General features: G+C 35.4%; 1 protein-coding gene across 1 annotated transcript in view; it reads right to left on the bottom strand.

Annotated features, from left to right (window-relative positions):
- Nucleotides 1–24928, bottom strand: part of ZNF407 (zinc finger protein 407) — a 366378-nt gene that overhangs the window by 92806 nt on the left and 248644 nt on the right. Inside the window, exon 8 of the mRNA XM_039334397.1 lies at nt 15405–15583. Within this exon, the coding sequence (XP_039190331.1) occupies nt 15405–15583 (179 nt within the window). The remainder of the gene's footprint in view (nt 1–15404; nt 15584–24928) is intronic.

Raw genomic sequence — 24928 nt, 5'->3', positions numbered from 1 at the left:
TAGATAATACACAGTAGTGTAAAAGAGGAAAGCTTCCTGTTTTAAAAGGGCTCTGGCTCCATTCATCCATAGAATGAGTTATCCTCAAAACATATCAAAATATATTATTATGAGACACTATTTTTATTTAGTACATTACTTATTAAAATAGATACTTTGCATTATCCCCTTATTAGACTCCAAAGACTTGCCATTTAAAATTACAAGGAAAACAAGATTTCATTTGCTCAGTGATGATAATAAGTAAAGCTCTATAGTGCTGTAGAATGATAATCATGCTGATCAATATCTTAACTCAAATTTGAAAATGAATCAGGTAATTAATTTGAACGGAATTCACATCTGTCGTCTAAATTTGGCTGTTTTTTTCTTAGATTGCAGATTAGTTAGGAAGAATATGACTTCACATTTGGAAGGTGAAGACAGAAAAGTGAGTCTCACACAAAATACTAGCACTTTACTGAATATTTGAAGTAGCGATAGCACTTAGATTTATATACAGCTTCACAATGATTTATAGCACTCTCTAACTGGTTTACAGCTATTGCCCCCAGCAATTTGGGTTCTCATTTTACAGACCTCGCTGAGTCAACCTTGAGCTGGTCAGAATTAAACTCTTGGCAGTCAGCAGAATTAGTCTGCAATACTGCATTCTAACCACTGTGCCACTATGGCTATCTGAAAGATAATGTGAGGCAAGTTGAATTATGTCATCAACTAAAAAGACAAGGTGTTTCTGAAAAATAACAAAGATCTGCCCACAAATACACATTTCACACACATAGTATACTTGTTTGTGTAAAATTAGATGCCTAAAAATTAGATGCTTCAAAACATCTAAACTATAGATGCTTTCAACATCTACATTTTTTCCCCCATAGGACATCTAAGGCATGACAGTTTGCATTATAACATCTGTATATACCATGCTACATTCCTCTGTGAATTCTGAAGAAGCTGTGAAAATTCTAAATCAGAATCCAAATGCAGTGTTCTGAATTTGGATTAACAAACTAATTGTTAAATCACACAAGACAAATATATTATTGGTCAGTATAAGTTATACTTAATGGTTTTGTGCTCTCTCATTAAGCTTAGATTCATAATTTAGGGGTGGTCCTGTACTTAGTGTTGTATTGGATACTCAGATAGTTGCTGTGTTGAAGAAAATAAAAATGATGAATTTGGGTTGGTATGTGATGTGCAATAAGATCATATACAACACCAAAAATGACAGAGTGGCTTCCACATGAGAAGGATAAGCCTCATTCCCATTCAAATGTCGATATCCTTCCATTTCTGTCCTGTTTAAAGGTTCTATTTTGATATCTGATTAGGTTCTATGGGCCAATTTAGAATGAATGAAATGAAAATGTTTTTGTTGCTTGCTATAACACCTATTAAAAAAGGGAAAGCTGAATTTTTCTTTAAGAATTCCATAGTTGATGTGCTGTATTTTAAAATGTATTTTGCCAAGTGATGTGCAAAGTAAGCATCTGATAATTATTAAAATTTCAACTATCTTTAGTCCAAATTTTAGCCTGAAGCAGACAAATTAAAAATCAGAGTGCAGCAGCATTAGACAGCAATAAATCATATTATAATTGATCCTTCTATTCTTTTATTGGCCAGGAAAAGAAACACTGGGATGATGTTTCCATTAAAAGGCACTTTAAAAAAAATGAATGTTGGTACAAATTATCAGCAATAAATATAATAAAACATATACTTTTTAATGTGCAGAGATTTTGAAAGCAGCATAGAGAATAATAATAGCTGTAGTTATAATTGAGAAAAACATGTAGAAAATAAAGATACCTTGGCTTTTATCACATAACTGGAACATGTTATGGAATCAACATTGTTTGTTGTAACATTTTTTGTTATTATTTAAATGAAAGTGAATTGGAAGAGCTAGGATGAAAAAACCATATGAATTCTATGTTAATCATAGTGCACAGATATGTTTCCGTAATTATATGATGCCTTCTTTTGCATTATGTCATTATGGTTATCAGTCTAGAGAAACAATAAAGTTAAAACCTAATGGGGGCCACTTTTGCATTCTCTTAATGCATAGCCCACTAAAATAATGAGGTAGATAATTTTCCACAATTGTTAACTGCCTAACAGATTATCACACTGATAGTAGTGCTTGCTCTAGGAAAGCCTTGCCAAATCTAATTCTCCTTGAAGTCAATACTAGTTTTCGGTCTCAACATTATCTAGCACATTTTGTACAGCAGATGAGAAAGAAACAGATAATAAACCAAAACTTCCCAGGCTGCTCTTCTTCACTCAGATGGTGATTTCTGCATTAATATGCAGAAAGTTTCCTAGCTGTTCGTATAGTTTTACACTATAATACTGATTTAAAATGAAAATGTTATGGATAGATCAGATTTGGTTTAATGATTAAGATGTCAGACTAGAAAGTGTGAAACTGTGAATTATAGTCCCACCTTAGCCATGAAAGCTGGCTGGTGACTTTGGGCCAGTCACTCTCTCTCTCTCAGCCCAATTCACCTCACAGGGTTGTTGTGGTTGTTGTGGGGAAAACATGAGGGGGAAGATATATTGGATCTGTTTGCTTGTCTTATTTGTAAAATAATAATAGGAAGCAAGATATATACATAAATAAATAAACTCACCTTTTCCAATGATTTTTTATAGTTTTATATGAAGAAGGTGCATTTAAAATATAGAGGGGCAACAATTTTGTTCGTATTTAAAACAATAGCAAAGGCATTTAGGCTTATATACTGCCCCTTGGTGCTTTACACAACACTCTGGACAGTTTATAATATAGAAGCATTTTTTGCACATTGCCCCCAACAATATGGCTCATTTTACCAACCTTGGAGGGATGCAAAGCTGAGTCAATCTTGAACCCTGTGAAGATCAAACTCCAGACTGCAATACTTCATTTTACCACTGCGCCCTAAGAGCCCCTTATTATTATGAAAACAATAGCTATGGTCCCCATTATGTATTATAAAAGAGCCAATCTGGTGTAGTGGTTAAAGCACTTTACAACTTTGATTTCTCTAATCATGAATATAGGTAGACTGCTGCAAGTTTTAGTACTGCCTTACACAAAGTCAGAGTATGATCTTGACTAGGCACCTTCTCTCAACTCTAAGATAATGGCAAACCACTTCTTGAAAACCTTGCCAAGAAAATTGTAAGGACTTGTTCAGGTAGTTTCTGAGAATTGGACATGAGTGAACAGAAAAAAAAATGAACTACATAATATAAAATTTTGAATAGGAAATAGCTACATATTTTTAATGACAGCTCTAAGTTTTTAGACAAATGTGTTCTGGTAGATCTTTTAAAACATTTTGGTAAAAATTACAAATTTGTGCTTGTAAGAGAAGTTATGGACTAAATGTATCATGGCATGATTGAGAATAAATCATGCACAATGGTTTGAAATAAATATAATTTATTTAATTATAATAGTAACATCCCAAAATGTTTAGAAGCTTGATTGTTAATTAAGCTATTGTATTAATCTTACTTTTATCAAATAAAGAATCATTTACTTTAATATTTGAGTGTATTTATTTATTTATAGGGCTATAGCTTTTTAAAATCATGTTTATAGTTTTGAATAATTTTCTGGTTTGTTGATGTGAACATGGATATAACCGTACACTAGAGAGAATAAACAAGACATAAAATAATTTATCCACTGCAACAACGTACTACATTACACTATGCCATATAATATACTGTGTTTTTTACTTTTATGAAAAATTACAAAGGGTAATAATTTTAAAGTGTTAGAAATTAGTCTATGTTTGAATTCTACGAGAAACAATACAATACAATAAATAAGTGTCCTACAAATTGTTTGACTTCTACCTTTAGCCTAGCACAGGGGTGTCAAACTCAATTTCACTGAGGGTCGCATCAGCATTGCGGTTGCCCTGGGGGGGGGTGGGGTGTGTGTGGCCAGAATGGGTGCAGCCTACTGGGTGGGTGTGGATGGAGTGGGTGTGGCCTACTGGGTAGGCATGGCCAGTTCTACATCATTCGCATCAAGGGTGCCTATGGGGGCCTGGGCAGGAGTGGGACAGATCTGAGGGTCTCTAGCAGAAGGGGGTGGGACCAGGACAAGTGCAAAGGCATGGTCCACTGGGGCAAGTGCCAAGATGGCCACCACAAAATTGTACATTGGCTCCCGGCTGGCCTGGGCCAGGGCCAAGGCAGCGGGGGCTGTTCCCTCACTGTTTCCAGGATGGCTTCGTGGGCCACATGAAACCACTTCGCGGGCCACATCCGGCCCCCGGGCCTTGTGTTTGACATGTCTGCCCTAGCAGTTAGGCTAGGTCTTAGTTGGCAATTGTCCTATAACAGGGATCTGGCTGGTGAATTCTGGGAGTTGAAGTCAACAAGTCCTAAAGTGGCCAAGTTTGGAGACCCCTGTCCTACAACATATTGCTTACATATCCCTAAGATTTAATTCTGTTTTCCTTTGATTTTGTTCCTGACCTTTTTATTTATTTTACAGTTTAGATAATGAGGTTTTCGCGGGTGTTTGTATGTAGGTCTTTGGTTGCTTTTGCTGCTCGAAGCACGAAGCTGAAGACACCAGCCTGAAGATGACGAATGGGACTTCGTCGAAACGTTGCCAAGACACTTCCAATTTTACGCGGGAGAAAACCCGAACAACCAAAGACCTACATATATATATATATATAGTTTATTTATATGTAAAAAGGACTTTTGGGGTTAAAAAACCAACAAGAAAAAATGTTATCCCACCCCCTTAGCCCCTTCTTTAAGCAATCACTACTTTTAATATCTGTTTTTTTCAAGGGATTAGCAAACATTAACCTCATTTTGGGGGTTATTTTACAATAATTTAATTCCGTGCACTTTCATTTACAGATTTTAAGTTGCTTTCCCAATGTCAGGATGCAGATCAGCTTCTAAACGTATATCTATCCTTATGTATTATAACAGCAAACAATCATTTCCACTGAATGACAAATGAAAATAACTGAAAGTAGATAATTAAAATATCTTTTCTAATACATATGTAGGGAAATAGCAACGTTTGAGGTTTTTTTGTTTTTGGAGTGCCTTAAATTTTAGAAAAATAGTATGCATAGCAGTTTCCAAATAGAAGTTAGTGTTTCTTAGACATGAACTGGTATCCCACAAGTTCAGCAACTTCTTGTTTGCAAACACATAGGTGTTTTCTGTTGCATAAATGTGTAACTGTTCAAGATATCTGAATGCTGGATGAGATTGGCAAATTCTGTATACTATTATCTTTCAATCATTTCAAAAGAAGGAACACATTAATCACAAAATGATATGCACATAATTTAATTTCCTCCAATGAAATAAATGACAAGTCATTGAGGGATGAAGAGAATTAGAGTTTCTTTCAAAAAAGATCATGGCCCAAATGAGGGCATTTTTAATTCCAGCTGGCAATAACAGAAAGATTCTGCTTGAAAGGAGCTACAGACCACAAATTAATTGCTGATAATTATGCCTATGATTATACACTGCAGTTTATTCATGATTGATGTTTGCTTCAATATAAAACATGGAGAGTGGGAGAGAGAAATAGAGAGCGTACACAACCTTCCTTAGGCACAGAAACCAACTGGGTGATTTTGAGTCAGTTGCTCTCCCTCCTTCCCTCTCTTGACTGGACCAGCATGGCAAATTACAATCCATAACATTTAATGAAGAAAGTTTCATCCTTCAATGGATTGTACACACATACTGTACATACAGACAATATAGCTCAGAGATCCCCAACCCCCAATCTGCTGACCAGTAGCTGGGCTGCACAAGCAGCAGATGTGCATGCGAGGATCCATTTGCACATGCATGGAATTTGGTTGCATACATGAAACTACCCCCTACCCCTGCTGCCACCCCAGTTGGTCTGCAGAGCTGGAAAGATTGGGGACCATTGCTAGCTATTCAGCACAGCACATTTTCAGGTATAAACTCAGAATTAAGAACGAGAAATGTGGGGTTTTGTGTAAAATTCTGAAGTGAAAAATCTGCTGGAAATGTTTCCTTTGAAAATAAATATTATTTCAATTAGCATTTTTATCTTGGTATCTACTGCATATTCTGGACAAGTATTTGGGATACATTAGTATTAATTGTCTCTGTTTTAAGAAAGAATATACTAAAAATCTTTTACCAACTCTTAGCATTTAGGATCCTGTACCTTCTTTATTTCAGCTTATTTAGTTGTTTAAAATTCAAGATTTTAAATTGTAGAATATGTAGCTATTTTAATTATAATATTAATACATTATACGGACAGCTAACTCTTGATTCTTCCTCATATTTCCAAAATGAAGATACAGTAATTTAATACTGCACTTAACACTAATAATACATGACAGATCATTATGCTTTTATCATTATCATTATGAATTTTAGAAGAAACTAACATACTTGCAATTTTACATATTTTATTGCTGGTGTCTATGCATCTTTGATGGTAAAAGTACACTGATTATAGCACAAAAACATTAATTATTAACTTTTTCTGACACTTTCTGCAAGATACTTTATCAGTTACAATCAAGGTGATAAAACAGTTGAAAGTGTATAGTACTTTTCAATGAACAATCTACAACAAACTTAAATATCAATGTAGATTAATCTTTTAGACCCCAAAACTATTACTGATCTTTAAGTTTCCCATCATGTAGAATAAAAACAACAGCAACAAAAAAACTAGTTCTATATTAAGTGCTTCTTCTGTAATTGGAGAAACAGCAGTTTTATTTTTAAAAATGTAACCAGATTTTCTTTTCTTTTATATAGCAAGAAATAAAGTACAGAATAAATTCCAATCTACAAATTCTCTAACATGCTTCATACTAGTTCAAGGAATGATTTCTTTCAAAACAGAGGTATACTTAGTGTAATCATAATTATAGCAGCCATAATGTGGCTGATTTTGATCTTAACTCACTTCCGTAAAAAATTATATGAAAGTTATATTTATCTGACTTTATAGTCATAGCTTTTGAATGCCAGTGGAAATCTCAAATATTGTTATTATATTAAATATTGAAAAAATACCCAATTTGATAAGATTCTGTCAGCTAGTTTAGAGGAGCCATTTCTAAATCCTTTTTGGCAAATTTCAACTATAAAATAAATGAAGATTTGATAGCTTTCTTTTTATTGTAGTAGCTATTTGACCATTTGTGGTAAAAATCAATCACATTCTGAAGTTGTTTTCTATCATGTTCCTTAAATGACAGATTGTAGGAGGCTATAGAGTTGACCTTGGAGAAATTATTCAGAGATAGTTACAAAAACATGCCTTGAGCCCAGGAAGCAGAGAAAGTATTCAGAAGAAGCAATCTGACCAACTTTGAAGAGCTGTCACAGATATAGTTTTTGTTTTCTTCTGTGGTCCTTTATATATATAATTGTTGTAGTTTATTCAAACAGAGCTGTGGGAAATTTATCTCACTTCTTTATTACTCATTCTTTAGAAGGAAAGATGACTGATTTTCAAAGACCTTTTCATTTCTTAAATCCAAAAGGTGTTTATTTTAGCATTATAGTAGTAATCAGGAACAAATTATTAGAACTGAAAAAATTATTACAAGTTAGAGAACCCAAAGTGAAGATGCAATGAATGCAATGTTCTCCCATCCTGAGCAAAAGGGATGTGGAAAAATTTATTTCATCCTATTATTTTGTCCCTTATATAGTTTGGTGCATTGGTTAAGGCACCAGGCTACAACCAGCAGACTGTGAGCCTTAGGCATGAGAGATGGCTTTGGGCCAGTCACTCTCTGGACCAGGGGTAGTCAACTTTGGCTCTTTTATGACTCGTGGACTTCAACTCCCAGAATTCCTGAGCCAGCACAGCTGTGCTGGCTCAGGAATTCTGGGAGTTGAAGTCCACGAGTCATAAAAGAGCCAAGGTTGACTACCCCTGCTCTGGACCAACATCAGGCTCTGGCAATAAGATGGTCAGTGAATTCTTGTTGCCACCAATGAGATCAGCACTAAGTTGATTAAAAAGAAAAGCAAAGCTGATCCTGTACTTAGAAAAGAATGCTAGAAAGAAAGAAAAAATGAACCAGGGAACTGAGTTCATATGAACTTGATGACCATACTTGATTTCATAGAAATATCATCTGGAAATTCCTCATCTCACTCCTGAGGGAGAAAAAAAACTGATTCGCCAGATATCATTGCTTAGAAATGACAAATCATGTTCTCATAAAGGGGAAATGGAAGACCAGATATTGCTTGCCTTAGACACTTCTTGCCAACATCAAATTCCTGGTTTTCTATCTTCATCCCTATTCCCTTTTTCTTTGATGAATTTATTTGTGGTAAAAAATGTACTACTGTGCTGATAAACTTGATTTCACACACCTGTAGTAGGTTATTTGCTGATAGGAAACCAACTATTCCCTGCCAGTTTCTGGTCATCTTAAAAGAAAATGTTGACTCCTGCAACCATCACATCCTTAATGAAGAGCTGTAGTTTATATAAGTTTATTACCCAGGTTTTTAAAACACTGACAAATATTGTGAATGCAGTGGCTAATTATAATTTAATTTTGTCAGGATATGTAAATGCTGGAAAAAGGAAGAAATAAGAAAAGGGATGGGAGACAACACATACATACAATTCTAAAGCCAGGAATTCAGCATCTGAACTAATGAGATTTTTGTGATCTCACTTGCTCCTTGTGCAAAAGAGAGAAAGACAAGAAACACGATCCTAGCTTCTGAATCCTCAAGCATAACCCAAAATATAAAATTCCTGTATTACAATACAAAATCGCTATATGTCTTTGAAACACTGGGAATACTGCAAAATCTTGTGCCATAAAAAACGTTTTGGTCTTTCGGATGCCACATGACGATTAGGTTGTTTCTGCAGCAAAAGACTGAACATAGTTACCCCTCTGTCAAGTATTTAAGCCAAGGATTCTTGGCCAATTTTAAGAACTCCCTTATTTGCTGTTTTCTCCCATTATTTCTGTAAAGGCAAGTTACATCTCTGCAAGGCATATGATACGTGCTTCCCTTATCACAGACTGCTTAAATGGTTGAACACTGAAGCACAGAATCTGAATAAATGGCTCATTTTTTTTTCAAAAGCAAAAACAAGATTACAGAACTGTGATATGAAAAAAGATTAAAAATGACTGAACACAGTAGAATCTCCCTATTGAATATTATACAATTCCAGCACTAAGAAATAATAAGAACAAATTGTACATGTTAAAACTTCACCATTAAATTATATTTAAATTTCATTTGGAAAAATCAACATTAGACACAGAACAATCTATAAGGAAATAAGTAACAGTTTTAAGAAGCATGATGTTATGTCGGTTGAGGCTGCAGTCAAGTACACTAAAAGCTTCATTATCATATTCTCAGAATTTTGACTGAAGAATTACATTTGTAATTTCTTTCATTAACTACTCTTTTACTATTATTATTCCAATACAGCTCCTCATTCTGTTGGTCAGTGTCAGGAACAAACAATTTTTTTCCTTATAATATTGCAATATTCTCTACTTTGGGATTGCACATTTTTCAAGTTCTATTTTTCTAGGGTACAACTAACTAATCATTTCCTTTAACAAGGCCTTTTCACATGTGACATTTGCCAGGTTTCTCTCAGCAATGTCTAGTTTTGCAGCACCACACTTTCTGAATTGAAGCGATAGTCCCTTTTTACTTCCATCAAGTTACCAATGCTCCATCATGACACCTAAGACGAGTGCCTTTTTGCCCAGATGCAATACTAGAATCATAATTATTAAATAAATGCATAAATCCTTGATGAAAGTGGTCAAAACAGCTTTTAAAGATAGGCCAAGATAAAAGTGGTAATGCTCATATAATGAATTATTCCCATAGATCCTTCCCACTCAACATCTAGAAGAATAAAGGGGAAATAGACAACAAAGTATGAAACACAGGGAATAATGAATCCACAGAGCTGGCTTCAACAATATTATATGACCCATGACAATCTCTAAAACAGTATGCAATTCATGGCTGGATGTACATGTTTAAATCCTTAACAAATTTATAGCTACTTAAAAAGACACACATACACACAAAGGTTCACAGATAGTAACTCTTCCTGCTTCTATTAATGCCTGGTAACTGACACTCTCTGCATGGTGTACAGATAAATTAATAACAGAAAATGAACAGTAAAACCACATGCATTAAAAACAGCGGATTAAAATAATGCTACATTTAATAACAATCAAAGTAGCAGCAGAAAAAAAATGTGAAGATCTAAGACAGTTCCAAGACTATTTAGGATTTTTTTTAAAAAAAGTTCTTCACAGCACAACAAAAGACAATGATTTAAGAGGACTGCCAGATTTTCTATGGACAGTGTGTGAAAAAAGCTTCACACTTTCAGTTACAAATTTGGCCACATCTGAGGCCCAGAATGATGGATTTAGGGTAATCAGTCCCAAGATATGTAAAGGTAAAAATGAGAAGAATTAACTGGTCTGGGAAATGGATTGGCAACTAATGCACATTACGATATAATTTTATTAGCCAGCTCTCATTACCTGTCTAGGAATATCCTTATTTTTAAACCAGTTAAAGTGTTCAGGCCATTATAAAAATCATACAGATTACAATAATCTCAATCAGTAGTTAGCACTAGTGATTTGTTAAGGGAATTCTGCCCAGAAAACCTAGGTAATTCTCATTCTTTTATATATTTATTAGAGCAAAGAAAAATCTGCAGGATATTCTTTTCTTTTGTCAATCTGTTACATAGCAAAATGTATAATTAAATTTCTAACCTAAATACATTCTGCCATCACTATCCTTCGAAGAGTCATAAGTGGAATGTAAGAGTGTTCAATTTAAGAAAGGTCATATCTAGTGATAAATTTTAAAATGAGGCAAAGAATAAGAGCACAAAATAATTGAGAGCTATTTATTAGTTATCACCTAAAATTATAGGTGATAATTAAGTAAGGATTTCTGGCTACCAGTTGTTTCCTTTTAATTTGAAGCGCAATATTGATAAATATTACTTTGAAATATGCTGCTCTTGTTTTGGAATCTGTGTTATAATAATTCCAGGAATTGTGTTGTTGAACCTAAAATGGTTTTAAGCACTTGCTTTTAAAACTAATGTAATCATAGATTTAGGTTCAGATTTAGCAAAGCTAATATTTCTCCCTTACTGTACATCATGATCAGGTATATTTAGCAGAGGTCTCACACTGAAATGGCTTACTGATGAATAACTCAGGGATGACTAACTGGCATGTTGCCCAGCTATTTCAATGCTCTATTAAGTCACAGATGCATGGAAAAAATAAATTTGTTTCATTTTCAATTTTACACATTTTTCAGGACACATTTAAGGCCTGGCAACTTTGGAGACATGATAGACTGAACTCTGCAGTCTCTTTGAATTATGCATATCAAGCATTTTTTCTTATCGTATATTACTCAGACAAAAGGAATGAGCACGAAACAATGCAGAACAATGAATTCCATCCTAACTTTCAATATTCAGCCATTTGCCCTAGTTCTGAGATTCATGGCTCACTTTTAAGAACCACTTGCAACATGAAAAATAAAACTGGTTTATCAAGAAACTCAGTTCTACACATAGTGTTTTGATTGTTTTTGCATTTCTGCAGGTGACATAACATCCTAGAAATGTTGAGTTGCAGTTTTGATGCATGTAAGTGATTGCAAATTACCAATCCCTATTCCAAACAAGTAACTATGTAGTAGCTTCAACATGACTTAATTTAAGTTGATCCACCCCAAAAAACTGCAGCAGAAGCATTACAATTATATACTTTAAATTCTAAAAACTGGAAATGGATGCATAAAGATAACAGCACCAGGTATACTATTGTACTATTTTCAGATTTATTGCTATACCATTCCTTCAAACAACATGACAAGAAATTAAATCATTTCTACTAAAATATTTGGGGGCCCTGAAATCTCTGCTTTCTTGGTCTTGCTACAGCCAGATAACTTTTTAGTTGAACAATATCCACTTAGGCCATAGCTGAAATGAGTAGCATAGATATTACATGCATTTTTGTTGGATGGAGAAAGGGATTAATGTTATTATTTGTTTATAAAATTTATACCCCAGGCTATTAAAATCTATCAGTGGTTTGCAACAGATAATGCTATTGCATGCGTATTTACTAACAAACAAGATTGACTGAGTTCATTTGGAGTTATTCCTTATAATGTGCACTTTGGGCAGCAGTCACACAATCAGCTCAATATGTGGTTACTGATACTATTTTGTGGGTTATAGGCATGGTAAAATATATTTTATTATAATCCAATGTGCCAGGCACAAATAAGTAGCAGTCTGTCTGTTCTTCTGGTGGATAGAACCTGGGCATAAGTCTATATGTTCTAATGATAGATTTCAGTCACTACATACTTACCACATTATACTAAAAACTGTGCTGCAATTATAAACTAATTTTTTAATGAAAAACTTATGTTACTCTATCCATTCACCTCCTCCATCAAACAAAGTATCAAAACCCCATAAAGCCATACTGAGATACTTGCTATTTCCAGCTCTCACCTGCCCAGAGCCCTTCTCTCAATTATATATCTATGATCAATAAGGCTATCAGAGTAACTAACTACTGATTAAATCCTATTCAATCTTGATATGCTATTTTGCTGTCAACAAAATTCCTAGTAATGTACTGTGATGAGAAATCTATATTAATTTCTCCCTATTTTCTAGCTACAAAGCTGAACATTGCAGGTGGCTAAGTCAGGAATATAATTGCCAGGTGCAAAACCAGAAATGCTTACTTAAAAGATATTCTTATATGAAGATGAAAATAATTAGCTTTTTTCTCCTTAATTTACTAGGAACACATGCGTAAGGTAATCTACAGAGACTAAATATTAGCATCCTTTTTTAGAGATAGAAAACATTTATGTAAGGTTTTATTTCAAGCACATAATAAAATTACTATTATGCATATGAGAGGAAAAAGACTTCCTGTCAATCACACTGACATACAATTGAAAGACTGGTACTAATGGTTATTACTAAAATGAATCTGTTTGAAGCCGCACAGCTTACTATTTCCTTTATATAATCCATACCAAATCAATACTATGATAGTTTTATGGAGTTCAAGTAACACTCTCTTACTTCAGCAAGAAATAACTTACAATGACAAGCTTCTTAATTATTTTTAAGTTGTCGGTTTTCTGTTGAAAATAAATGAAAATCATTGTTCATGTATCTAGCAATTTATGTTGAACTTAAAATTGTCAATGAAATTATTATCAGAAGGCTGAAATCTACAGAAAAGAAAACTTTATAATTATTTTCATGTTATCAAAAGCTAGTAAAAATAGAAATGATTTTAGGGGGGAAATCTTTGAAATAAATATCAATTATTAAAGTTATGTAATTTTATATTCTCACTTGAAATTCAACAGCTTCAATCTACTTGGTAACACAGTCAAACTTTGATAAGAATCACATAATAGATCACAGTATAACTTTTAGCAATCATTTCTCATTCCCTTTAATAATTTGATGAATGCTTCTGTCAAGAGGGATAAAGATTACAATTTTATTTAGAGTTAACTATTTGAACTTTCAGGATTCTACTCATGAATACTGCAGCTATTCGCAATTGATAGGATCACTGTTTGTCCCATTTTGATGATGTAATCATAGACTATCTTGGCTTTGCAGTCTTGTTTCATACAGGCAAAGAAGATATACTTCAATATGGTAAAAATGAGTTGTGATCTTAGTAAGGTCTACTCAATAAATTGTTTTCTTCAAATTTATTCATTTGCTAAAACGAATATGCTAGCCAGAATTATAGTTTTAACTCAGAAGTAAACTAGAAATGATAAAAACCTGACTTACTCAAGTGATGATTAGATTAACAGTTCTACCTAACTATGAATTTTAGATCCCAGAAGCCAAGAGCCCTGTGGAAATGTTGCCAACAAGGTGTATTTTAATGCTAAATTTCTCTTGTATTATATTTTGAATGAAACTATATTAATTTTATTCTAAAAGCAGATAATAAAGTAGTTCAGAAAATAATCATGCAATTAGATATAGTAGTCTAATCATATGATATGTCTGTCTGTCTGTCTGTCTATCTATCTATCTATCTATCTATCCATCCATCCATCCATCCATCCATCCATCCATCTATCGTAGATACTGCCCATTCACTCTCCTAGTTATTCTGAGCAGTTTAAAGCTATAGCATAAAAACCATATAAAATATAGTAGACCAGTAAGAAAGCCAAGCAAAGACAAAGAGAGTATAAATTAAAAGATGGGGGAGCACCTTCAAAGTACTAATCAACCCAAGGGTTGCATGCTATACTGCATGCCCCATGCGAGTTAGCAGAGCTAGTTCTTCACAGCCTTCCAAAACATCAGGAGAGTGGAAGCCCACCTTACTTCTGGGGGGAGAGTATTCCAGAAGGTGGAGGCAATGGCAGAGAAGGCTCTCTTCCTGGACTTTGCCAGTCAAAATTGTTTAACTGATGGGATCTGTAATATACTTTCTCTTCCTTACTGGGTGAGACAGATTAATATAGTGGGGATGAGCTGGTTCCTCAGTTAACCCAGCCCCATGCCACATAGAGCTCTAAACTATGTCATAACCAGCACTTTGAAACAGACCCAAAAGCAAATGAGCACCCAATGCAGCTCACATAACAAAGGTGTTACATGCACCATTCTAGTATCATTGACTACCAATTATTTTGAATAATATAACCATTTTCTACACAGAAGAAAAATTGTAGTTTAAGAATCCATTTTGAACATTTTAAACATTTTTTTCAAAATATTACATAGCTGATTCAACCCCCTCCCTCTCTTGCTAACACAAGTTATCTAAGGAAAATAAAGATAATCTTGGCAGCTGCAGAGGAGGAAATACTAATTTGGACCTTTTCCTGCTTTCAGGCATCATCAGGAGCTGCTTGTACAGTCCTCCAGATATGGAATTCTAGCCAATGTGGGAAATACCAGGGAAGATGGAAGCTGAAATCCCAAAGTGTCTGGAAGACTACAGTTTGCTACTTCAGAAAGAAAATTACACCAAATATCTAGCCTTAGGTGTCATGTGTAATACTTTGTGCAGCATTATGCTTAAATACCTATTTCTTAATTGATTTGGCCCCAGCCACATTTTGGGCAGAATCCTAGATAAAATTAAGTCTTGCAAACATACACAAATAAAACTACTGCAAGTTGCACAAAAGTATCAAAGATACTGAAGGTGCCTGGATTGAGTTTAAAAGCCTTCTTTGCTTTAAAACAGCTTTTGTTTCGCAATCAGGTACGTGCCTCCAAATGAATATAAAAATGTCCTTACCAGCATGCAGGTAAGCTAAGTCGGGGTTCTCAATGTCAGGATGTAGTTCTTTCAAGTGATTACGAAATTCCACTGGGATGTTGGTTCCATATTCACATTTCGGGCAGTTGTACATCTTTACGCCTTCATGTTTATCTGTGTGCAGGATATGCTTGCGGATATTTTCAGCACAGTTAGACCTAAAATGAGTGCACGTTGGGGATGGAATTATAAAGTCATATTATATATCCTTGATACGACACTGAATTGAAATATAGTTATAAAACATTATATTCACTACAATTAGGCTTATGAGTAATTTCCCTTTATATAACCGATACTGAAGTTCACTAATTTGTTTCAAGCAAGTTTTAGTATAATTGAAAATGCACATACACACACACAGGTTTACACCTTTGAAAGAATCTTAATCTTCTCCCTTTTTCTGAGATAAAGAATCACCAGGATAATAACAAAATTGAAGATCTATTGAAAAAATATTTAAAATTAGGTACACCAACTCCTTTCTAATGAATCTGTGTGGCGAGAGTATTATGCTGTTGCTGCAGGTAAATAAATCACAGAAATAGTATACACAACAATATCCAGAATTCATAAAAAAAAACCCGATTTTATGCTGCACTTTTTATTATGATTCTCCCAGCATGAGCAGAAGAGAGTTTGCAATGACAAAGATGAAACAAAGGGTGCAATGGCAATATACAGTACTTTGGGAAAATGGTACAAGATGCAAGGCCTTCTGTCTGTGGCTTGGCCCAAAACTACTTCATCAACAAATTCAACAGGCTTATCAAGGAACAATCTTATATTGTGGTTCTTTTGCTCAGCACTTACTGGAATATGTACTTTCTCTTTGTTAGAGACACAAGAGGCTTGCACTTAAAGATTATTCTGTAGCTAGAGGCATACCCCAACCTTAGGCAGGTATGTAAATATATTTCTATTCACAAGATACAACTCAAAGCAAATGCATCATGTTCTAAAAAACCTTCCGGAAGTGGCATCCACACTGAGAATTAGTTGTTCATATATATGAATAAAAACTGGTGCTGTCCATTTAGATTCTAGATATGTCTAAAAAGATTGATGATGTATATGACTGCACTTTTTAAATACCTGAAAGAATATCACAAGACCTTATCAAAGCCAAAAGTGCAGGTTGTTTAAGAATGGATTAATGTTATAGTATGGTAGATTCTGAATAAATATAAGAAAATCTTTCCATACAGTAAGGCCAATTTGATAGAGAACCAGTTACCCAGAGAAGTGGTTGATTTCCCTTGTGATGTGTTCAACCAGACACTGGACAGCTATTTGCCTGGGATGCTTTAATTTGGATTTGTCGACTGAGCAGAGAGTTGGACTTGATGGCATAAGTCAGTGGTGGCGAACCTAACGGCACGGGTGCCAGAGGCGGCACTCAGAGCCCTCTCTGTGGGCACGCACGTCGTTGCCCCAGTCCTAGGCCTTCAGCTGGGTTTTATAAAACCTTTTCGCTTTAGGCCTCTGCCGCCGTGTGCAAAAAAAAAAAAAAAGGTTCAATCAATCAGTCAATTTCAACTTCTCGTGGGAAAAAAAAAAGATCTTGCAAAGTTGGAATTGATTGATTGAACTTTTTAGTCCCACCCAGTCTGCCATTACCACTACAGCCATGCCCACCCAATGGGCCACACCCAGCCAATTGGCCACACCCAGCCAATGGCCACATCCACCTGGCACCCAATGATGCGTAAGTGGGTTTTGAGTTGCAGTTTGGGCACTCGGTCTCTAAAAGGTTCGCCATCAGTGCTAAGTGGTACCTTCCAACTGTATGATTCCTTGATTTGTAGACAGCCTAAATATCAGCTTACATTACAAATGCCATGCAATAAGAAATAGCTGCACATTTTCTTTGTACAAGAATCTATGGCAATAACAGGTACTAAAACCAAGTCTCCATTTAAACACACACACACACAAAAGTACATAGAAACATTGGTATTCATTTACTACCTCTCCTGACATCTCAATGTTTCATAAGGAAAATATGGTTGGAATTAATATTGACAGTATTGGAGTTATGAGTGAGTGCACTGCAGTAACAATAGTTTCAGCTTTTTCAGTTTTGTAGCTTTGAAAAAATATTTTATGATCTATTTGTTATGACATACAGTATGGGTGACAGATGTCCAATGCTGGCTATTATAAAGTAGCAAAAGGAATTGAAGAACAGAATTCTGAAGTTAAATAAATAAATATTTGTACTCTAAAGAACTAGTAGATCTAAATTTAATAGATTATTTTTCTAAAGCTCTGATAAAATCATTCCCATGTCAAAAGCCCTAGCATGAATCTCAACCAATCATCTTCCACAAAGTGAACTGAACAAGTAATTGAATATTTTAAATTAAATTAAATAAGTCCCCTGGAGTTGATGATATTACTGCAACTGTTTATATAAAAAAAATCAGAACTAATTATCCATTATTTATATTCTGTTTAATTCAGCACTGCAGGATAATCATATCCTGATTGATAGCATTAGGTCTGGTTAGTTATGAACCCAAAGCCTAGCAAACAAAGAGCTAGTTGAATCCTATTGACCTATTTCACTTTTAAATCAAGATAAAAAGATTTTTATATCTTGCTTGGCCAACAGACCATTCACTGAAAATTCTATTAATCAGGACTGATCTGGATCCCTTAAGATAAACAGATAGTAGATCCTATTACAAGAATTGTAATTTCAATTCTTTTGTTTATTCCTTATTTTAATCCTAAACATTTTTCTTAAAAAGAGAGACTAAAATGGTCTAATCTACTTAAATGGATTTATATAGCTACTTAAAATTATTTCAAAATTGTAAAATGTTCACAGTAAAACTCAGACCTGTTTATGACTTAAAATGTTATTGGCCCAGGAGTGGGGAATAATTTAGAAACTCTTCTATTACATTTTCTTCCCCGTCAAATGTTTTACATTGTAACTATATCTGCAGCAGATCTTTCTTAGTGATCAAATTTAAAAAGATTTCTCATTTTTTTCCACTATCTTTTCAGAAATGCACAAAATATGCTCATTAATTTAAATGTACAGATGGGAGTTATGAAAGGCTTAGATTGTGCACACTGTAATGAGATGAAAAGAGACTCCTAACTTTATTGGAACCAGTAAGGAAAGTAACACACCCTGAAGGCTACCTGTCAATCTCGGATGCAGATGGTACTTTTTTTCAACGGACCTTCTATGTCAGTTCCTTCAGCTGCTTTACAAGCAGACATAGCTCCCTAGAGGGAAATCCCTGTTGATCGGCTGCTGGTGGAGTATCCGAAGCAACAATATTGTCTCAATCACCTCTACTCTGAATGATTGTTTCCTATAGCTATTGTACCTCTTTCTCCATCTTGTGCAGCCAAAGGAGGGGAGGGGAACCAAACAAAACCAAACCCCCAAATCTCTTCTTTCCGATTTTTTTTGTTTCATTTCATGAATGCAAAATTTGATTCACTCGAGATGTAATGCAAACCTTTTATTTATTGTGATAGGCAAACTTCATTTGAAGAAAAAAAATACAACCGAAATGTGCTATTTTTCCTGATACTGATGTAAATTGACTTTCGGTTAGATAATAAATATTGGACTGTTATCTCATAAGAACTAGTCTCATTCTGTTTCTAAATAATGTAACTCTACTGCCTTCCAATCCTGCAGAAAATAAATAACCAAGGACATTTTCTGCATACTCAGAAAAGTCTGTCAGCTTTCTAAATACTTCCCTTGAAACTAGCGTAGTTCCACCATAATTTCCTGGAATGTGGCAGATCTCGCCTACTCAGATCTGTTGTGTTTGCTGCCATTTTTAAATCTGGGACAGCACAGAGGCCCTGAAGACAAATTAATGGGTCTCTTGGAGGGAAGCACAACTTTCCTTTAGGAGCACAAAATACTCTGGGTCATAAAATAGAAAAGTACATAGGGGTATGGTACATAATATTAAGAATTATAAGTAACAACTGTATGATTTTATTCATAATCTTCTAAATTAAAACATCACATTAATTATGGTTAATTCTTGCCTTTGGTATCAGCCACAAAACCCTGTGAAATACAGAAAAATGGGTATTAAAAGTGGACATATGCTAACATCTTCAACCGGCTTGGTTCTTGGTAATAGGAAATGAATGGAATTAGTTTTGCACGATTTTCCTTTATTTGTGGAATCAGTGTTAGTCAAAACTGCAGCATACTAGATTATGGAAGGGCCAAAGAAAACAAATACAACAAACAACATATTTTTAAGGTAAAGTTGCCTCAAACTTTTAATTCATTAATTTAATTAATAAAAAGAGGAAATTTCTGTTTTCAGAACTTCAGAATTACTGTACTGTCCAAGTAATTAATTACGATTCTCATCTTGAGTTTTATTTCAAAACTGTAAGCTAACCAACAAAAACATCAAGTATAACAATAATTAGTAGAATATGCCTTGACGTACTTTAGAGAAGTGTTAAAATAAGCTGGGGAATTCTGGGAGTTATGCTCTTAAAGTTGAAAAAACACTCTTTTGGAGCATTAGAAGGAAAGTAGACACCTGTGATCGATTGGGTCATTATTTCTTTCCCTAAACAGAGAAACAAGATAGGCAAAAAAAAAAAAAATTAGAGCGGGAACAATTTCTAACTTCCTGTCAGCTTTTCCATTGAGTTTCCTTGTTGGAAGCTGGCAGGGAGCCGAGCTCTGAAAGAACATAGTTTTGAACCAGGTAAATCACAGTACCACAAATGGCATGAAAAAGACCAAAATGCTCCTTCATTTGCTCTTTATTTCCAACACTTTGTTTAGAAGCAGCAAAAAGAAACACAGGTCTAGAAGGTCTATGGAGATTCTCAATCATCCAGATCATAGTTGCCTCAAAGGTGCTTTTTAAAAAAGGCAACTGGACTGTTTTTTGAGGAAAAAGAAGAAGACGTTTCACTTCTCATCCAAGAAACTCCATCAGTTGCGATGGTTGGGGGGTGGAAGGATAGGTACTGATAGGTCTAGAACAGCGGTTCTCAACCTATGGGTCGCGACCCCATTTGTGGTCGATCGACCACTTTTCGGGGGTCGCCAAAGGCGGCGATCCGCCATTTTCTCCCCTCCGGGGGCGTCGCTGCGCATGCGCGCCGCGCACGGGGGCAGCGCTGCGCATGCACGCCGTGCACGGGGGGCCACCCCCATGCGCGCCGCGCCACGCATGCACATAACATTTGTGTGATGGGGTCGCCGTCACACAAACGTTGAGAACCGCTGGTCTAGAAGGTCTAAAAGATTTTCTTCTTTCTGTCTTCTGAAAGGTTTACACTCAATTTCTGGAATTCTGAGACATGTAAGTTTAGGAGCTTTATCTTTCTGATGTCCAAGAGGCTACAATCACAAATCAAGAATGAGGAAAATCTCTCAGGTTTTCTGCTATCAGTTACTGAATCTAACTGGCCAGGTAAGAAAAAAGGGGGGCAGTAAAGGCAACCCTAGTGTGTTGGTTATAGTTCACATTAGCTCAACTGGAGACAAATTTAAGAGAACTGTCCCTTATGGCAAATTTTGCAGCATTTCTTTGTTGCAATCCTTATATAAAAATGGTGACAAATTGGGGCAATGCATCAATATAAAATATGGTATGGAACCGACCAAATAAATCAGGAGGTTGCAACCCTTTTTAGGCTGAAGACAAGCTATGGGCCACATCTCCCAAAGTGGGTGGAACTGGGGCAAAGAAATGAGATAGTTTAAAAATTAATTTAATTTAATGCAGCCTATGTTACAGATAAGTAAAATTAAGTGGAAATGATTGTACATGCTTATCCTATCATTATTTAAAATCCCATATACACACACACTATGACATTAAGAGTGCAGTCTGGTGTCAGTCTGAAAGCACTTTGAAATGTGCACTCAAGGTTTATGCTGGTGCACAGTTGCAGCATTTTCATGATAAAATAAAATCAATTAGGAAGGGGGATAAGAACCCTTGTCCTCTGCTTTTTGGTTACCAACCCAAAAGCAACCAATTTCAGACAGGTCACTATTATCCCAGACAGCTGGCAACTTTTTTCAGCAATGGGTAAGTCAGAAAGATTTCAATTATTTTCAGGTGTGAATCTCTGAGGTCCGGGGAAAGATGAGAAATGAGTTCTTATTGGACAAAAGAACAAGAAAGAGAGATGATTCTCTAATCCACAAAGTTCATTTCATCATGTTTAATCTCTCACAAAGCATTAATATGTAGCAAAGAAAAGAGAAGTAAAATATTAAATGAGATTTCAAAGGATCATTTTTCACTTTTGCTTTTTGAAATATTTCCCCTGCCTTTCATTACAAGCTCCTTCTCTCCCCTTTGTCTTTGGCCAGAGATATTCCAGGTTGACTGGCATAACAAATCCACCTACAATAATTGTGTCCCAGAGATTTTCTCTTTACAGGTCTGTAAATGTTCTACAAGTCCAATAGCTATTCTGTCCTTTCTAGAGAAGGACACGGAGAGAAAAACCTGCAAATGAACATGAATAGAACAGAAGCACTGAATAGCAGAGACAGAGACTACTGAATTTATTTAATACTCCCTCTCTGTTTCACAAAAATGGCCTGGGTAATCTTTTGAAAAATAATAACTGGGTTCATTTCAGAGTCTGCACAATACACCTCTTTGTCCCTTGTAAGTCTCTCAAATGTCTTATTTTAAAGGAATATATAGTACTCCCGGAAGACATTTTCCCATTTCTATTCTCTTCAACTCCTGTGAGCCCTTGTTCTGTGTGATAAGGCAATCTCCTTCGGGATCTGAGCTGTGTAGTTTTGCACCACGAGTGACAAGGACTCGACTTGAATAACTGCTGTGCGCAGGTTGTAATTATGTCAGCTGGAGTGTTGAACAAGGGGACTGATTAATGGGAACCCCAGCCCAGGCACCATCCCTATCAAAACCTTCGTGCAGGCCAAGCAAGTGGGGATGGGTTAAAGCAGAAAGACAAAACATGCTGTATTGTCCATGATAGATGAATTGCTCCAACAGTCTTCAGGCAGATGTTCCAGGACAGTATAATATACAATTACTCTGCCTTATCACCTTCCAAGGGACAATAAAGCTTCCTCCTTCTATAGCTCATGTGAGTGAAGGCAAAATTAGTTTTACTTTTACAACACTGACTCACTTATCATGTTGCCTTGATTGTGCTCTTACAGCTAAAGAAAACATATATTCCAGTTTTAAACTAAAAAAAGATCCTTTTAATACAGAAACCAGACAACTCCTTGGAAACTATTTTGCCTCACAGCGGTAGAATTCTGGGGTTCTAAAAGATACATGACTATCATTGAAAGAGCAGGCTTGTTAACATGCTATTTCAGAAGAACTGAATCATATTTTGTTAAACTGAATTAGCAACCCAACACTGTATTTGGACCCATAAATGGTGTTTAGAATCCCTGGCTAAAAAGAGTTGCATTTGTTAACCACAATTATTGCTGCATTACGTGATATTGAAAAGCATCTTCTGAGAACTACTTAAATAGAAGAAAGAGACAGAAAGACATATAGACAGATGGACAAAATTACTTTTCACAACTAGACATTGTTTAAAAGAAACACTGATCCTATAACTTGAAATAGTACTCCCAAATTCAAAAAATGCTTTAAGACAGATTTGAGCCAAAATGACTTTTGAAATTCAGTTTCAAGGTATGTGAAGAAATTTTCCAACAATTCCTCAAGGACAGGATGTTCCCCTAGCAGTGGCAGTTCCATACTACAGAAAAAGTCATTGTGATGGCTTCCCTAGGGATTTCATTGAAAAGTGGAAGCCAGGGAGACAGTAAACTACTACAGAGATAATTGGACAATTACAAGACTACATTCACAGACCTTCTCTGTATTAAACATTACAAGAAAGCATTTATTTATATCCCGCCTTATTTTTTATAAATAACTCAAAGTCTGTCTGTCTGTCTATCTTCCATCCATCCATCCATCCATCATTTTAGATAATCCATAAACTGATAAAAAAAATCCCACATTATTATTCTTTTTATCTCAACTATTTATATTTGGTCAACTCAAGGCAGCTAACATGCCTAATACTTCTGCTTCCTATTTTCCCTATAACAAGAATTCTGTCAGGTAGATGCTAGTTATTTTTATTTATTTATTTTTTAATTTAAAATTTTAAACAGTTGTAGAATACTGGTTGTCCAACTGTCAGCTGTGAAGAGCAAACTAAGACTAAAGAAACTAAATAATCTGCCTGGAGAAATAAATATACAGGTGAGGAGATGCTCTTTAGTAAGTCACAGTTTATTTTCTAGTACTTCCCAGCACTACATGAATTAACATTTCTAGGTTTTGATAGCAAAAGATTACTTCCTCTGAGGGTTTCTACTATGCTGCCGGATTTTTAGCTTCGTGTTATATCCATGTGCTCGTGGCAGAGAAAGGCTACAGAGATTGCAAAGGGCCAATATTAGCTACTGGGAAAAGTTTTCTTCATAGCAACAATGACAAGTCATTGGCTAGCAGCTAAGAAAGAAGATGCCGAGACTAGAAAAATAGGCTGTTTCCTAACTCTCTCTTCAGATCATGTCAACAGCTTTCCTGATCCCTTCAGCATACATTTCAAAGTACGGTACTTTTATAGTTCTTCTATTTATATACTATTAAAATACTAATTGTCACAACCTTTAACTGCGTGAAATAGTGTATCATAGCATAGGGCAACATTTTTTGAACCAAGGTAACTCAAATGGGCTGACTTACAGAACGTGCTCAAAATCTGGGATTCATGACTCCTAAGAGAATGAAATTTGGGGAAAGTTGGCTGCATGAGTATTACTGGCTGCTGCTGTGGTTGGGCTACTGCCTCAGTCATGAGGTCTTCATTTTCTGGCTATGATTGTTAATATGGTAAGTACGTAGGTCAGAAATAGGTGATAGAAAAGCAACAGTTTGAGATGATTTACAACAATGCCCATGAAGTTTCCATAAGGTCTGATGGTAAATAAAAAATGGTAGGGAAGATGCAGTCCAGAATTTCATTTGGAAGTATACTCCCCTGTCTAGAAAAATCTCAAGTGACATTGATAGAGAACACCAGAAGGTCTAAACTGGGTGATAGGAAGCAACTTCACCATTTTCTAATTAGGTCTGGCCTCTTCCACTGTGGGAGCTACTGTGTAAACAAGCAAATCCCCATGGCAGTGATTTTATAAATATACCCACTATATGCTCTCAACATTAAAGATGTGCTTACCAGCCAAAAGCAGTTATGACCATAATTGGGATAAGAATTTCCATTGCTAGGCAAGGTGATTATTAAGGCCTGATTTTACAATCTTTTTTGCCAATGATTGTTAAGCAAATCACTGCAGTTCTTAAGTAAATCTGGTTTCCCCTTGTGAACGCTGGGTGGGAAGGCTGCAAATGGAAATGGACACGCAACTGTTGTAAATAAATGCAGGTTGCCAAGTGCCTGAATTTGGACCATATGATTGTGTGGATGCTATGATGATCTTA

This window comes from Crotalus tigris, unplaced genomic scaffold (assembly GCF_016545835.1).
Source record: "Crotalus tigris isolate CLP2741 ecotype Arizona unplaced genomic scaffold, ASM1654583v1 scf7180000017630.2799268, whole genome shotgun sequence".
Lineage (NCBI taxonomy): Eukaryota > Metazoa > Chordata > Lepidosauria > Squamata > Viperidae > Crotalus > Crotalus tigris.
The sequence above is the reverse complement of the archived record's forward strand: the minus strand, read 5'-3'. Positions and strand labels throughout refer to the sequence as shown.